The sequence below is a fragment of the Rosa rugosa genome, chromosome 3, assembly GCF_958449725.1.
Source record: "Rosa rugosa chromosome 3, drRosRugo1.1, whole genome shotgun sequence".
Taxonomy (NCBI): Eukaryota; Viridiplantae; Streptophyta; class Magnoliopsida; order Rosales; family Rosaceae; genus Rosa; species Rosa rugosa.
Window position 1 is genome coordinate 11,233,912 of NC_084822.1, and position 17,167 is coordinate 11,251,078.

General features: G+C 40.8%; 3 protein-coding genes and 1 pseudogene across 4 annotated transcripts; 1 reads left to right on the top strand and 3 right to left on the bottom strand.

Moving 5' to 3' along the window:
* Window positions 1-1,850: 1,850 nt before the first annotated feature.
* Window positions 1,851-3,330, bottom strand: LOC133738197 (2-hydroxyisoflavanone dehydratase-like). Its single transcript, XM_062165660.1, has 2 exons — window positions 3,083-3,330; window positions 1,851-3,048 (listed from the first exon to the last, which is right to left on the bottom strand). Exon 2 carries the CDS (start codon window positions 2,996-2,998, stop codon window positions 2,090-2,092), a length of 909 nt encoding a protein of 302 aa, XP_062021644.1. The 5' UTR covers window positions 2,999-3,048; window positions 3,083-3,330; the 3' UTR covers window positions 1,851-2,089.
* Window positions 3,331-4,322: 992 nt separating this feature from the next.
* On the bottom strand, window positions 4,323-5,525 carry LOC133738452 (2-hydroxyisoflavanone dehydratase-like). Its single transcript, XM_062166003.1, has one exon. It carries the CDS (start codon window positions 5,468-5,470, stop codon window positions 4,538-4,540), a length of 933 nt encoding a protein of 310 aa, XP_062021987.1. The 5' UTR covers window positions 5,471-5,525; the 3' UTR covers window positions 4,323-4,537.
* Window positions 5,526-11,818: 6,293 nt separating this feature from the next.
* Window positions 11,819-15,717, top strand: LOC133739450 (disease resistance protein RPS2-like). Of its 2 annotated transcripts, XM_062167226.1 has the most exons (3): window positions 11,819-12,076; window positions 12,389-12,465; window positions 12,586-15,717. In XM_062167226.1, the coding sequence occupies exon 3, from the start codon at window positions 12,591-12,593 to the stop codon at window positions 15,576-15,578; it is 2,988 nt and encodes a 995-aa protein (XP_062023210.1). In that variant the 5' UTR covers window positions 11,819-12,076; window positions 12,389-12,465; window positions 12,586-12,590; the 3' UTR covers window positions 15,579-15,717. The 2 variants fall into 2 exon arrangements, with proteins under 2 accessions (XP_062023210.1, XP_062023211.1); XM_062167227.1 differs by lacking the exon at window positions 12,389-12,465.
* Window positions 15,621-16,822, bottom strand: LOC133739451 (probable carboxylesterase 12; annotated as a pseudogene).
* Between the last annotated feature and the right edge of the window lie 345 nt (window positions 16,823-17,167).

Below are 17,167 nucleotides of genomic sequence, written 5' to 3' on the forward strand. Positions count from 1 at the left end.
ACCATAGAATAATTCCTCACTACTTCAACACTCTCACTCCATTCACTCATTTTAAGATCCTCAACATAACATTGACCTAAATGTCTCAAATCATCTTTTTCAGCCAAAACTATCAATACCCTCTCACACCGAACCTTGCAAAATCCTCTAGAGGCGGTTCAGCCTCCTATCCTGCACCCCGCCATTGTCCGGACACATGTACAACCACATTTTGTCATCCTTCTTCGACCCACCAAAGAATGGGTGTTGTTTGGCTCGGAAACCAGTCTGGTTAGCAATTTGAGTTGCGTGAGCGTGCCAACACAGTGCGGTGTAGTTGTGGGGGCGTCCATTGACCTGACTTCTTAACCAAACACTGTGGACGAGGAGAGCACCAACCTCGTCACCAGGTTCTTTTCTATGCCTTTCTGAAAAGGACTTTTGCCTTACAGGTAAGGACTTGTGGTGTGATCTCTTGCGTCACCGAGTCAATACTTAATGTTGTAGGTTAAGCAGAGCAATCATTGGGAAGTAGGAGAAAGCACGGGTTTTGCTAAAGTGTGACTTTAGGTTCGCTGGGTTGCGAGGGCGTTATCCTTGCTTCACTGGGTTGCGAGGGCGTTATCCTTGCTTCGCTGGTTTCAACTAGGTTGGAGGTAGGTTTGCTCCGGAGAGACTTTGATAATCTGTGCGATTAGTTGATTGAAGAGCTGTGTGTTGTTTACCCTTGAAACCTAGTATTTATACCTAGGGTTTCGGCTGCTCCTTGCCGTAGAAAGATTATTGATTGAAGATTCCTAATCAGTCTCTGCTACTTGAATACTATGAGGACTCGTTTTCCTTATGGACTCTGGAATGGGCGAAGCTGTAACTCGAAACCAACTAGACTTATTTTTGGGTCGCAAGTATCGGCCCGCTATGCTCAACCCTCTTAAAGGATATTGCCAAAAATACTTTTGGGCTCAAACAGGTGTACCATAATCATTCCCGCAACTTTAACTCTAAGTAACCCTATAGATCCAACCCGAACCGCTAGATTGTGACATATGTTAGCTCTGCCACTGTTCCCTGTTGGAAAACTTACAGTTTATGAACATGTGTTTAAACACAGTAAAGTATTAAATATTGATATTTCAATTAACTTGTAATACAAGAAACACATATATATTCTATGAACCAGTTCTTGAATTAGAAGGGATAAGGAAATCTAACAAGGTGCAGTGCCATTATCCATTGAGCTTCTCCTAGATGCACCGTTAGTCTCTCAGTTATTTGATGGGACAAAATATATGAGAGGATTGATGTTCTAGTAGGGATCAATGCAAGCGTTTCAATCATTTTATACAAAAAAAAACAAAACAAAACAGTTAAGACAGTTCATTCCCTCAAGAAACTATCAAGTAATAACTTACAAATTCTTGTCTCATAAGGATTAAAATTGATAACCATACTTTCTGAATTTGAATTCATAAGCAGATTTGCATTTTAGAAATCTTTTCAATTACAACTGATTTATATAATTCACGTGTTAAAAATGAAATCCTAAAAACATCTTATCTCATGAACTGTATAACAATGTAAAATATCTAGTTCATAAAGTTTTACATTCTCCCACTAATTAAATTAGATATTTCACAGAATCATTTTGATGTAAACAAGCTGTTTACTTAAGTTTGCACCAGGATTCCATGACCACATTATATAGTGAGTCTACTACAATATAGTTGTGTATATTATGCAGTGAGTCTACTACAATGCCTCGGCCAAGATCCCACAGTCCCTCGAGCAACTTACCTTGCTTGCCATGGAGAAGCGATTGGCATTCTTAGGGTTTTAACACGAAATTAGTAGCATACAATACCAGTTAAAAGAAGTCAAAAATGATCTATCACTACTCGAATTTAAGTTCTCCATGAATAAACATAAGTTCAAGTTACCGATCGATTACAACTCGATCTGAAGTTTGAATCGATTCAAACATGCTTTGGATGCTAAAAGTAGATGAGCATGAAGAAGTAGTATGTCCCTAATCTCTTATAAATCCTTCTTATTTTGTCAGGGGGAAGAAAGACAGTAGTACATATATAATGCTTACAACTCTGAAATCAACCTATGAATTAATGAAAGAACATACTGTCTTCAACAAATCCACAGCCTGTTCATCCTTGGTTTCTCGCAAATGAAAGCAATGGTCCTTCCCTTTATTCTCCTTCATCTCCACACTCCCTTTCCACCCACTCTTCTTCAGCTCCTCCACGTAGCTCCTCCCCACTCTGTTCAAATGGTCCTTCTCCGCCACAAACACCAACACCTTCTCACACCCGAGCCGCCCCAGATCCTCCGCGGCCGGCTTCAACCTCCTATCCTGCAACCCTTCATTCTCCTTGTTTATATACAGCCACATCTTATCATCGTCGGTCCCGCCGAAGTAGGGATGCGCCAGAATCGCCCCAACCACTTTCACTCCGGGTAACCCGACCGACCCGACCAGGGACACCAGAGTGTGTGTTATGTTCCCTCCCGCGCTGTCCCCGGCGATGAACACGCGGTTCAAGTCGGCGTACTCGTTCAGCCATTGATCCGACCCGGTTCCGTTAGCGTGAGCCGCGACCCATTGGAGAGCGGCCCAGGAGTCCTCGTAGCAAGCGGGTATGGGCCGGGTCGGGAAGAGTCCGTACTCGACCGAGACGGCAATGACGTCGGCGGAAGAGCAGATGGTGGAGACGTAGCCGTGGTAGGTGGAGGAGAAGGCGGACTGCATGCAGAAGCCGCCGCCGTGGACGTAGAAGAGGAGGGGGAGCTTTCGGGCCGGGTCGGCGGATTTGGGGACGAAGATGCGGGCTGAGACTGGTGGGTCGGTGGAGATGGTGACGTCTTTGGATCGGACGCCGGTGGTGAGGTCGTCGACGGCTGGGATTTTGTCGAAGGAGGGATGGGTTCGGTGGATGGTGCCGTCTTTGTGGACGCGGAAGAAGCGGAAGACGTGTTCGACGTCGGAGTGATCGCCGGCGGCGGCCATGGCAGAAATCTTAGAGAGAGTGGTGTTGGTGGTGGGTGAGGGATTGGTTGAGAATGTTTTACTGGGTTATTTTTTTTTTTGGCAAGAATGTTTTACTGGGTTAGTGTGGTGTGGATTTATGCGGAGCAGTAGATTCAACGACTCGTCTTTGGTGGTTTTGATTCAACTAATTTTCTTGGTACTGAACTAGCTGTCTTTCTATGAGTTTTTGACACTCGAAATGTAAGTTGTGATATGGCAGATTGAAGTGGAATGGGAATATGTGGTTTTAGCGACAGGGTGGTAGAGCGGCAGAGCTTGGCTCTAGCCTCTATTTGTTTTGAGTTTGAGTTCGATGTGGCTTGATTTAATCTTTTCAAGCTCGAGTTTGAGTAGGCTCATTTCAATAATGGAATAGTGATCCAATGCAAACACAATCACACATTCACACTTGTGACAAGGGCATGATTAGAAGATGGACGAGCTGAGATACTTGCTGATCTCATGTAAAAAACAAGACTTGAAAATGAACTTTCATGAAATGATATCCAATGAGGTTGACAAGTACCTCGCTGATGGATATGCCGATCTTTTAATTAAAGGCTTTGATGTTTCACAACGGTGGAGAGTCAATTCATCTGCATATCCTATTCTTTCGAAGCTTGCAAAAGACATTTTTGCAACTCCTTGCTCTACTGTGGCAAGTGATCGAGAATACATTTTAGCTTGAGAAAAAGGGTTGATCCCTTTAGGAGTTCACTGACTCCCCAAATAGTTGAGGCACTAGTCTGCACTAGTGATTGGTTGAGTGTTGAGCAACCTAATTTCTACTCAGAACCAACAAAGGAGGAGATGTCCTTGTATCGTAATCTAGAAGAAACTTCAGAAAGGTAATAATATGAGAAAGGTAATAATATGAAAAATATTACCTTACTTGCATATTTTTATATTTTCATTAACTTATTACTATATTAACACTGTTTTTTATTTTGAAAAATATTATCGCTAATGTTCAACATTTGCGTCCCTTGAAACTTTATGAAGTTGTGTGGCTTTCTTAGAAAGATATGTTTAGGCTTGCTAGTCTGACTTGTGTTATAAGTAACCAATAACGACTCAGAATTGTATAAATTATTTGTAACAATTTCTCTTCTATTTAATGAATTTCATTTTAATATTAAGCAAGAAAAGAAAAAAACTTCAACAAGTTTCCAACTTGTGCTCTCTTGAGTGAGGGTTAAGACTTGTTTAGTTTGAACTTGATTTTGAAATCCGTCACTTGAAGTCCTAAGAAAAATTCAAAATCTAATACGTTATAAAAATTGATTGTGTCTTTTGATAGAAATGAACTGAAAAATTTAGCTGAGTGTACTGATGCAGACATTACAACTTAAAGTGAAAAATGAGAAATATCATACTCAACTTACAAAATCAAGGGAAGACGAATTATGTAATTTCGTTTAGTTACATAATTTAAAAGAAGAAGTCCAAAGAGACAAACTTGATCAACATTTTCCCAATGAGTCTTAATTTGCTCCAACATGTTCAATACAATTTTGACTACTCTGCTTGATTGATGAAGGAGACCAACCTATTCATCAAATCCACAGCTTTCTCAGATTCAGGCTTCATCAGATGGAAGACATGCCTCTCCTCCTCATGCTCTACAATCTCCACCGTCCCTTTCCACCCACTTCCCTTCAAAGCCTCAACATAACAAGTCCCTCTCTCCCTCAAATGGTCTTTCCCGGCCACAAACACCAAAACCCTCTCACAGTCTAGCTTTCTCAGATCCTCTACGGCCGGTTTCAGCCTCGGATCATCCAACCCGCCATTCTCCGGACACATGTACAACCACATTTTATCATCTTCCGTACCACCAAAGTAAGGATGCACCAAAGCGACTCCTACTATCCTCACTCCCGGTAACCCAGTTGACCCGACCCGAGATGTCATGTTGTGGGAAATATTCGCCCCGGCACTGTCACCCGCGAAAAAGACCCTACCCAAATCTGCATGGCAGTTCAGCCATGGATCAGGGCCATCCCCATTTGCATGGGAAGCCACCCATTTGAGTACAGCCCACGAGTCGTCGTAGCATGCGGGTATTGGGTGCTCCGGGGCAAGCCGGTAGTCGACGGAGACGGCGATGACGTTGGCTTTGGCGACAAGGGAGGACACGTATTTGTGGTAACCCGAGTGGAAAGCGGAGGCTATTGAGAACCCGCCACCGTGAATGTAAACCACGAGAGGGAGCTTCTTTTCCGGGTTGTTGGGTATTCGGGGCATGAAAACCCGGGCCGAGACAACCGGTTCGGAGGAGATGACGACATCTTTAGACCGGACACTGGAGCTCGGGTCATCACAGGGAGGATGTTTCTCAGAAGGCATGAACCTCTCTACACGACCATCTTTGTAAACTTTGAAGAAGGGGAAGAATTGATGGGCTACATCATCAGTGATGATCGGTGATGGTGGGGGTTCCATTTTCATGTGCAAGTTACCCAAGGGAAAAGCTAGCTTTGTATACACATATAAAGCCCCTACCTAATTTATGTGGCTTAAAGACTTGAAGAAAAAATCTCTGCCCACCTAAATGTTGGTAAGCTTGTTGAAAACTTGAAATACAGATGAGAATCTTGCAATAATGGATAAACCAACCACAAGTCTTCAAAAGTACTTTACGAATTGCAAGTACACAAGTCACATGCAAAGACCTGTAGAATATGGAAAACCAATAATACGATAAATACATTTGAGGATAGGAAGGTAGATAAATATGAAATGAAGAAGGTGGTTTAGTCTACTGATCGAACGTAGTTCCTATACTCTCTTTTTTCCCGCTAAAGAAGTAATGTCGAATTAATCTTTCGCCATATATGTGTTCAACCACGCATTAAGTCAATTTTATCCATCTTTTCTTCATCTTGTTACACTTTTTTTTTTTTTTTTCTCAAAAGATGATCAAAGGGTTTCACTCCTGCTCCCATTATGACTTGAACCCATGACTTGGTACATAGGTAGTGGGTGCTCTAACCACTTAACTAACACCACTTCGTCTTGTTACATTGATAAGAAATACCTTTGTCTAATCTATTTGTCTCTTGCATCAGAGTTTTTGATCTTCTTGTATAATTCACCAAGTAATTTTGAATGCATTTTCATTTAATTTTTGTTTTTAAAATCTGTCATGAACGAGAAAATGAAAAGTGGGAAATGAGATTTGAAATTCAAAATAAATAATAAGAATATTGTGTTTCTATTATTATTAAGCTTTTGAGAGAGATAAATAATATATTTTTTTTCTCAATAATTTATTGTCTATAACACTCATTTTATATGACACATTTTTTTTTGAACCAAACAACAATTTCATTCATACTCAAGCCAGAATGGCACGGATACATACATTCCCTTGCCCTACCATGGACAAATTTAGGACGTGATATGCTAGCACCACTTATTATACAACCAGTGCTCACTTATTCAAAAGCTAGCCTAAGAACTATGAAAACTAGTGCATAGTAATCAGGCAAAGTCTAGAAAGTAAATAGACAAGCTAGTATAGCCTATGATCAACAAGAGTATAATTAGTTGAAACAATCCTCTGAGGTCCCAAATACGAAATCCTAAAGTACCCGGGCTCATCATCTTAGGCCACAATAGGGCCCAAATCCAACAAGCATTTCCACCTGCTTTGGACACCCCAAGCACATCAGAAGGCCCCTGTTCTGATTTGGGCCACCCAAATGATATGGACACCCAATTGCCAGAGCGTTGCATCTCTGATTTGGGCCGTCGAATCCTTTTGGGTTTCCACTATGATCTGGGCACCCAACTTGCTGCACCCTTGCCAAACGCAACAGACACCGCCATCTTCTCACCTTCGGTCACCTTGCCGGCATGCTCTAAAGTCACCAAGGCCTGCCTTTCTTCCATCAATGCATCTGCAAAACGACGCACGAAGACTATCTCTGCCACTCCCACAGATTGGAGCGCAAAGATTCGCGCCGCCATTAATTGGATCCGGGTCCCGGCCCCCACATCTGCAATCGGAAGTGCAGCGAGCCATGATGCTCTGTTTTGGTCACCATAAGCAAGCGATCTGCCAAGGGTTTATCAGAAGACCGTCAAGCCCAGACCATCGAGTTTTCCAGTCATTAGGAGGTTTGAGTCGCCCTCTCCTCGGTCGGATCCTTATCCCATAATTCCAAGCCCTCCTATTTTCGATCTGGCCCAGATCGAGTCGGTGAGAGATTCCAGGTAAAGCCACCAGTAGTTGGCTTTTATGGGTTGTCATCGAGAGACATCGATGTTGGAGGGATGTGGGCCAACAACCTGATGTGGAGAAAGAACCTCCACTTAGAGAGGAGACCGGCGCCGATCTCCACAATTAGAGCACCGCACAGAGGCTGCTAGGTTTCGGGAGCATAACTCCTTTTTTCTTATTAAAAAGTTAATCCGTTTTATATGAGGACACATAGGTCATTTAATAATAATAAAAATGAGGGAGCTTTAGTGAGCATATTAGGAGTCAATAAAACTTTTTGCTGATGATGATGATGATATAATACTCTAAATAATGTCAAATTTTTAAGGACTAAATTCCGTTTACTCATTCCAATTTTGGGTCAAACATAAGTTTGGTCTATGATTTTTTTTAATCACGATCATCCCTGGACTTTTAATTTTCATCATCTACGTCCAAATCTCAAATTTACTCAAATCGTGACGTCACAAGCTGACTTGTCACCACTTTTCAACCTTTAACCCTCACTTTGGATGAATTTCCTATACTAACCCTTGATGTCACTCCCAGACCTCTCTTTCTCTCCTCTCTTTTTCTCACCTCGTTGATGGCATGGTTATCAGACCATCACCAATCGCCACGGAGCCGATCGACTTAGCCTGCTCCATGGACTCGCTCCCTTCGAACCCGACCTTAAACCTTAAAAACTGAAACACTCCAACCGAAGTTGAAGCTGATATGTAGAGTAGGGAGAGACGTCCAATCTTGAGCCCTCCAAGGAGGACGATCGCCGGAATCAGAAGCGATTTTGCGTAGATCGGTGGGAAGTTGAAGGCTAGGATCTCGAAGCTTTCGACCAACATAGCGGTTTCATATTTCAACATATTTCCTCCCAAACACATCCTAGTCTTCCCCTACCTTGCAAAACGCAAACCCAAAGTCAAAACACCCAGAAAATTTCTCTCCAATGAAAGACCCACGATACCCATTTCCTTCCCTACCATAAATACAATCATCACTAGATTAGCAATTTCAAATCACAGTTAAGAAACCCAAGAATCACATCAAAATAAAAATAAGAGCATTACATGGTGGCAACACCTAGTTGGCTAAGTTCGTCATGTCGATCTCGTCGAAACCGTCTGGGAAGGAGTTGAAGAATTCAAGGTCGGCGAGCTTATTCTTTATGATGGCGCATCGCTGTCAAAGATATCGAGTGCGTCGATGTCGTCTACATCCATGGCCATGGTGGAACCTTGGTCGTTCATGTCGTCGGAGAAGTCCATCTCTGTTGTTGGCCTTATTGATAAGCTATTTCAATCCACCTAAATGGATGCACAAAAAGGCCTATAACTTGACCCTACAAGAATGTCAAAAGTAGTATGGGTAGTTAGGGATTGTTCCCGCAAGAGATTGTGGTATAATCACTAATCTAAGACTCAAAACAAAATAAAACCTAAATTGTCCAGTTAGAAAGATCTGACTAGCAGAACGACTCTAAACTATTTTAAATGTCACGAAAATTTATAGACAGACTCTAGACACAACAAACTAACTATTGTCAAACTTTGGCGATTTTTGAAGAAGTAATGATCAACGAAATAATTAAATAAAAACGAAATACTAAATGACTCTGAAAATAATAAAAAGGGGTTTGATTCAGGGTTTTGAAAATCAAAGTGTAAACAAGTTAGGGGATTTGCATCCACCACCAATCAATCATGCAAACTATTCATGTTCAACCTAATTACATTTATTTATGGATGAAGAGGCTCAAGTTAAACCAACACCTGAATTAACCTATTATTTTTCCTTACTTGTATTCTAGGTAAGAGACGCTCTATACCTAACCTATTTTCTAAAATGCAATCTAGGTTGACGCAACTCTTTAACATAAAGAAATTATTATGCAATAGAAAAACGAGATATCACAAAGCATCTCAAGTACTTCACGTCTCAATAACCTAAGGATAGGACCTAATCATTTTCCTTATAGACAATTTACTACTCTAGAACTTTCAAAGGAAGCCTCGTAACAAGGCACAAGCAATGATCATTCTTAGCAATAGAACCCTAAACATGCAATCTAAGTTGCGCACCAAAGAAAATATGCAAAGAACTCATCGATGTAGAAATAGAAATTAGGTTCTCATCCAATAGGTAAACAAAACTAATGGAAAGTCATAACTAGTTTACAATCATGATTTAGGGCTTCAACGGCCCCTAACTAAAGAGTTAGTTGTTCCTGGAAAGAAAAACAAAATAAAATAGACTAAAGAAAGGGGAAGAGGTTGCCAGAAAGGAGAAAAGAAATCTTTTTTCATATTTGCGCAGTCCTTTTATATTGCTCATTGAGTCCTCTTTGATTCCTTTTTGGATTAAGATTCCTTGAATTGTAGAGAAAACCAACTTCTTGATTCTCTATTTGATTTAGGATTCTCCACATCATCTTTTCAATAAAAGTTTGCCATGTCATCAATGCGATAAATGTGAATATCCTGCATATTTGTTGCGTCACTTTCATAGATCGGGCTCCTCGATCCATCAAGGTCTCTTGCATGGGTCAGGACTTCAAGCTTTTTCTTTATTTGCGCATCTTTCCTCCATATTATCTTCGTTTCTCATATTTGCTCTGAAAAACCTAATAAACACAAAACTAAATAAATAAATAAATAAAGAGAATATAGAATAAATAACAAAGATTAATATAGGGATTTACCATATAAAAGTCGCATAAAATGCTCCTATCACTCATCATTGTCGTAGCAGATCTTCTCTGTCTCGTTAAAGCACCAAGAATTGGGCTCTGGAATTGGGCCTGGAGCACCGAATCATCGTCTTGTCCCCCAAATCAAGGTGAAGGTGGAGGATGAGGGAGAGAGTCTCGTTGATGAGGTCGAGCAGGGTTTAGAGTGGGGCGGCGGTGGCGATGCTTTGTATTGGGGTCATCAGTCAAAAATGGAGTGTCACGCGCCGATTTTTAAACATAATTAAAAATCAATATAATCCCAGAATTATACATGCGTGATGGTTCAGCCATCAATACAAAATACCTGAAAAGTTTTTCCTTTTAAACCAAATTTATACTGATGCCATGAACCCACTATGTCAATACAGACTGGCTTCGCAGAGTTATATATTACACAAGTTTATGAATTAAATTGCCACAAAAAAATAAACGTAAATGCTCCTCAGACCATACTACATAATGGAAGTCTTATCAACGGTAAAGTCACAAAATTGACTTCCTACCGTAAAGCTGCAAAGTATACGTTCTCAGCTTCAGCCACAATTGTTCTGACCTGCATGATTAACCCCTACACCATCGAATAATGCACCGGGTTGTCACACAATAAATCCGGTAAGCTTATGAAAGCTTGTATGAGTAACTCAAATACAACAATCAAACAACATCACACTAACCACGAGAAAACCACCCTTTCAAATTAATGAACGCAACCCACGCATTGGTTCTTTTCCCAGAAGGAGATGCATATGTCACTCCGTGACAAAATCATATTATTTGATCACTCAACAAAACAAATATGAAACCCAAAGTCCCCCATAGACAATAAAGAAAGAATACCCTCGAGACTCTCTTTCAAAACTCATACTTATGAGTGCCAAATAACCTCAACTATTACCACCATAAGATACAATTAAACCCAGCAGACAGATTATAGCTCTAACTGATCGTAACCAATAACTCGGCCAAAGGCTTGGTTCCTGATAACATGCCTTGGTTACATTCGTGAGCCCTGATCCTCAAACCTTCAAGTCTTTGGATCCCTGGTATAAATACCAAAACATTAAGCGAGTCGCACTAGACCCAAAATGTTACCCGAATCTAAAATAAAAGATTCCCTGAAATTAATCCCTATCAATGACTCCCGGTGCAAAAATCAAACATTTAAATAAGTCGCCCAAGACCTAAAAATGTTCCACAAATCTCAACACTTTTCAAAACAATAGAAAATCAACACTTTTCACAATATATTGTTTTCCAAAAAGTCACCACTCAAAACAATAATATGAACCTTTATCACAAATATTGCTTTCATCATAACAAATCCACCAACACATATATATTTCACGTAAATGTGTGTAATATTATTGTTTTGAGTAGTGACTTTTCGGAAAACAATATATTGTAAAAAGTGTTGATTTTCTATTGTTTTAAAAAGTGTTGAGATTTGATTGTAATCATTTGCCTTAATCCAATGGAAACTGGTACTGTTTTACTCAAAAAAAAAAAAAAAAAAAAAAAAAAAAACCTAAATTTAAAGCTTCAAAATGTATGTACCGTAGAACTATTCTTCAAACATTTTGATAATTAATGGTTATTTGGATAATTCTACATCGGTTAGTCCTAGATACCCATGTCTATTTTCTGTCACTTTACCTACCATGACGCCCTGTTGGATAATTAATGGTTATTTGGATGGATACTGTTGGAGTTAAGATTGTTCCCAGCTAGTCAGAGTACGTGAGTGTGCAATATTTGTCCTCAATGGCTCGTAGAACTCAGCATGATAGGCTGATAGTCAAACTAGTACTACTCCCAGTTCTGTTATTCGTAAACTATGGCAAACTTGCTTATGAGTTATGATTTGAAATTCCAAATCCCCCAGCTGTCCCTCAAAAACCACCATGACCTACCATTGACTTGGTTTATCCTTTGTCCCCTGTTCACGCTCTTAGCTCTGCTTTAGCTAACATGTATTCCTTATAGCAAAACTGATCTCACAAAAATTCGCTCTCATCCCTTTGCTGCTTCTTGACCCTTAGCTTGCTTCTACTTCATCAAATTTGATCTAAAGTCTCGAGGAGATATCATCAAATTAATCCAGGTATCAGCTTTCGATCTTGGCTCCAGCTAATTATCTAGGTTGTTTATATTTTGGCTTCCATTTGATGTATAGCAGATCTGATTTGGAATGTTTTTTTCTATTTGTTCTTAGTTCTTTATATGGATGGGTAAAACTTCTAGCTTACATGACAATTTGAACTTCAAAAGACGCATTTGAGCTCTCACATGTCCACCAGCACTAGTCATTTTTTCGTTATTATCTGCTTCCTTTTACTGAGGATTCAGTACGTCTTGATCGACTCGTAAACACTCTTTTTCTGTATTAAATAATTAAGCATTTTAACTGGTTTAGGGATGTTGTGGCGAATCATGGCAGCAACTCAATAAGTTTCATCTGGTGGGATTTGCCTCTCGCTTTCATTGCCTCTTGTAAATTTTCATCTGATGCTTCATTTCCAACTGTATTGAATGAACTTGTACTTCTCTGGAAGTAGACAAAGAACCCTGTATTCATATCTTTAACGGTTTAAATTTTCCACGTGTTTTCAGATACTATGGATCCTGGAACCGCAGCTACCATCTTGAGCTGTTTATGTCCCATAAACGTTTTACAAGAAACAACAGCGCAGCGTTGCAACTATCTTAACAAGAATCCAAAAGAGAAGATAGAAGAGTTGAGATCAAAAATCGAAGAATTAAGGGCACTCTTTGAAGATGTGAATAGAAAACTAAAGCATGCATGTATTCAAGAAAGGAAAGCTCCCACAGCTCAAGTGAAACTGTGGTTGGAAAATGTTCAAAAGGTTGACAATAACGAGCGACGCGATCTACTTTCCCAGGAAGAGAAGAGATGCTTATGTAGATATCTTCCAAATTATGCCTCTCGCAGAAAGTTGGGGAAACTTGTTGAAAAGACTATTAAGATGGTTGATGAGCTTCTTAGTAAGGGACAGTTAATTAAAGATGATTCATTGGCTTATTTGCTGGTAGAGAACGTAAAGGCGCTTCCAACGACAGTAACAGTGAGCAATGAATCAACTAAAAGAACGATAGAAGAAATCTGGGGCCATCTGACAGCAGACCATGAAGTGAAAAAGATTGGTGTTTACGGCATCGGTGGCGTTGGAAAAACAACAATTATGAAAGAAATAAATAACCGACTCAAAAGAGAGATGGAGGAAAAGAAGATCACTTGTTTTGACAATGTGATCTGGATCACAATGCCTAAGAGTTCAAATTCCGAAAAATTGCAGAAGACCATTGCAAAATCTGTGAGCTTGCATCTCCTTGATCATTGGGATACAATGGAAAACGCAGCAGCCTTACTGGAAGCCTTAACACGGAGGAAGAAGCTTTTGCTGATTTTTGATGATGTTTGGACTGGATTTTCTTTAGAAAATGTTGGAATTCCTGAACCAACCAGAGAAAATGGCTGCAAGTTCATATTAACTACTAGATCGTTAAGGGTGTGCCGAGCCATGGAGACAGACAAAGAAGTGGAGGTAAAGATGCTTTCTGAGGATGAAACATGGAGCCTTTTCACTGAAAAAGTTGGTTCTACTGTTCTGCAGAAAACAGAAATTTATGTTCTTGCAAGGAAAGTAGCGAAAGAATTTGGTGGTCTTCCACTAGCCATTGTCACAGTCGGAAGAGCCTTGAGAAAAGTAGAGAACGAAATGGGGTGGCAAAATGCATTGACTGCATTAAGAGAGTCTGCAGCTAATGTGGAAGGCATGGAAGAGATGGTGTTTTCATGTTTGAGATTCAGTTATGAAAGATTAGATGATGACATTATCCGATCATGTTTCCTATATTGTGCCTTGTATCCTGAAGGTCATCATATTGAAGCAAAAGAGTTAATTGAAAATTGGATGTGGGAGGGTTTGCTCGGTGATGTAGGAAGACTACAAGCTAATATATGGAAGGGACAAATGATTTTGGCTAATCTAAAGGATTCTTGTCTGCTAGATCATGTTAACGCAGAGAGTGGCATTGAATGTGTCAAAATGCACGACTTAATTAGGGACATGGCAATTGATATTACAAGAAAAAGTAGTCATGTTTGCCTTATCAGAGCTGGGATTGCAGTCGAAAGGATCCAAATTCAAAGTGAGGAGATTGAAGACGTGAAGAGGATATCCATGATGTATAATGATTTGATATGTCTTCCTAAGAATCTATCTTGTCCCAATTTATCCTCTTTGCTGCTGCAGTATTGCTCCGCGGACAAAGTAACTGATCTTTCTTTTACCGGAATGCAGAATCTTAAAGTACTTGACTTGTCTTTCACTGGAATTTCCTGTCTGTCTGAGTCCATTGTCAACTTGAGGAATTTGCGTGCCTTGCTATTGCGTAGTTGTTGGAACCTAACAAGGCTGCCTTCTCTAGAATTGCTCGAGGCTCTGTGGGATTTGGATCTATCTTATACTCCCATCAGAAGCTTGCCATTAGGAATGGAAATGTTACGTCACCTTAAGCGCCTGAATCTTTCTTATACAGAATTGGACTCGTTTCCAGAAGGACTACTAACCACTCTCACTTTTCTAGAAGAATTGCTTTTGTTTGGTTCTCAATGTGCGTTTGGATTAGAACTTGTCAATGAACTCATCGCCTGCATAAACATCGTTGTTCTTGAAGTGCAATTCCAGGGCTCAGAAGTGTTTAATATTTATACAAGATCCGGGCATTGGAATAATCTACAGAGTTTCAGATTTGACATATGCTCATTCTTTTACCACAATATTGGAGCAATAAGGAAGCACGTTGAAAGGAGCAAGAGTATAACCTGCATAGGAAGTTTCTTTGTGAATGGTACTCGTCTTTTGCTTCCTGATTGCACTTCTGAGCTGCAGCTCAGGCGCTGCAATGATGTTGATATATTGTCAAGATGCTTATCAGATTCCATCCAGTTGAAAAAATGTGCTGTCAGATACTGTAATCAAATGGAGAGTATAGTAACGACTGCAGAGAACAACTTGAGCAGTGTAAATTCGTTAAAGCTGTATTCTCTAACAAATCTGAAGATGCTCTGCAAGGGTGTTGTCCCTCTAGGAACTTTCGGTGACCTTATGATCTTGCAAATCAGTTGTTGTCATTCTATTGAGACTCTATTCACTGTAACGCTGATTGAACAGCTCGGAAACCTTGAAGAACTCACTATCAGATATTGTTTAAGATTGAAGGTGCTGATACAGGATGAAGGGTCAATCCAGAGAGCTGAAGTCAGCCTTCCAAGACTTAAGAATCTGGAATTGTATACGTTGTTGGAACTGAAGAGCATTTATAGTGAAGACATGATTTGCAATTCTTTGAGCACAATTACCGTTCAGAAATGTCCAGGTCTAAAGAAGCTACCTATCACCATATCGACAGATCAAGGAGATCCACAGCGACAACAATCAACCACTCCACCAATCAAAGAAATCATAGCAGAGAGATGGTGGTGGGATTCAGTAGAATTGGCTAATCCCGATGCAAAAACCATCCTCTGGCCTAGACTGGTAGAGCCTACAATGATGTACTTGGAACTGGATGAACTCTGAACACTTCCAGGTTGCCATACAAATCATGTCTATGTTAAAAAGTTGTTTGATCAATGCTATTAGAACCTCAATCATTATGGTATGTAATGGTGATCGTACATAACAAAGTAAATACAGAAAATAAGTTACAATCTGCTCATATCAACTAGTATGGACAGACCTTATTATGATTTCATATCCTACACAACACACACATTTCTAATAGCTTACTCCTGATTCATGAAACCAGCTACCTTCTTCACCAAGTTCACAGCCTTCTCACAGCTCGGATTGAACAAATGAAACACATGATCTTCTCCTTCAGTCTCCTCAATCTCCACCACTCCACCCCACCCACTCTTCTTCAACGCCTCATAATAACTCCATCCCCTGTCCTTCAGAAAATCCTTCTCCGCCACAAACACCAACACTCTCCCAGCTCCCAAGCTCCCCAGTTTCGGATCCTTTCCCGGGTACACTTTCAGATCCTCCGACCCGCAGCCCGTCGGATATATCACCTCCAACAACTTATCCGGCCCCTCGTTCCGAAAAAACGGATGAAACAAAACAACCCCCGCAATATTAACCCCACTAACTCCCTCCACTCCACTCTGACGCACCACGTGGTGCGCCAGAGTGGCACCGGCGCTGTCTCCGGCTACGAACACGCGGTTAAAGTCCGCGTGTTCCTTCAGCCAGGCTTCCGGCCCGTTGCCGCCTCGAATGGGCCGCGACCCATTCAAATGCGGCCCAGGAATCTTCAAAAGCGGCGGGAAGAGGGTGCTCCGGGGCGCGGCGGTAGTGGATGGATAAAGCGACGACGTTTGCTTCGGCAGTGAGGGAGTTGAGGTGGGTGTGGTAGATAGGGGAGTATGGGGACTCGATGACGAAGCCGCCGCCGTGGATGTAAAGGAGGAAAGGGAGTTTCCGGGTTGGGTCGGAGAGTTTGGGGAGGTAGATGCGGGCAGCGAGTCCGGACTCGGGTGAGAGGACGATGTCTTTGGATTGGACTCCGGTCGGGTCGGTAGAAGGCGGGACGGTTTCGGTGCCCTTAAGTCGTTCAGCGCGTCCGTCTTTGTAGAGTCGGAAGAGGGGAGGGAATTCGAAGGCTATTTGGTCGTTTGGGGTTGCTGGGTCCATTTTCGATGAGAAAGTGAAGAACTGGGTTGGAATTGACTGGATTTTATGGGTTTGTGAGAGAGAGAGAGAGTGAGTGAATCTCGACTTTAATGTTGAGAGTGGTTTACCCACTATTTACTTTTGGCCGAAAAGAAAAACTAGATTCTCCGATCTCTCTCGTTCTATATACTAGAAACGTTGTAATATTTTTGTTCATTTAACAAGAATTTTGCGTTTCAAAAAAAAAAAAAAAAAAAGAATTTTGTAGTTGAGTGTGGTTTGGTTAATAAACATAACTTAGCTATGCTGAAACGAAATGAAAGATAGGCTAAATTAAATGAAGCAAAATTATTTATAAGTTAGGTTACATTGTGTCTACTCGGTTCTAGAAGCTGCATTCTATATGCAATATATGTACAAACCATTAACTCATCACAAAATGGTAGATGTGACTTCAGTACAAAAGATTCCCATGTAGGTGGAGACAATCT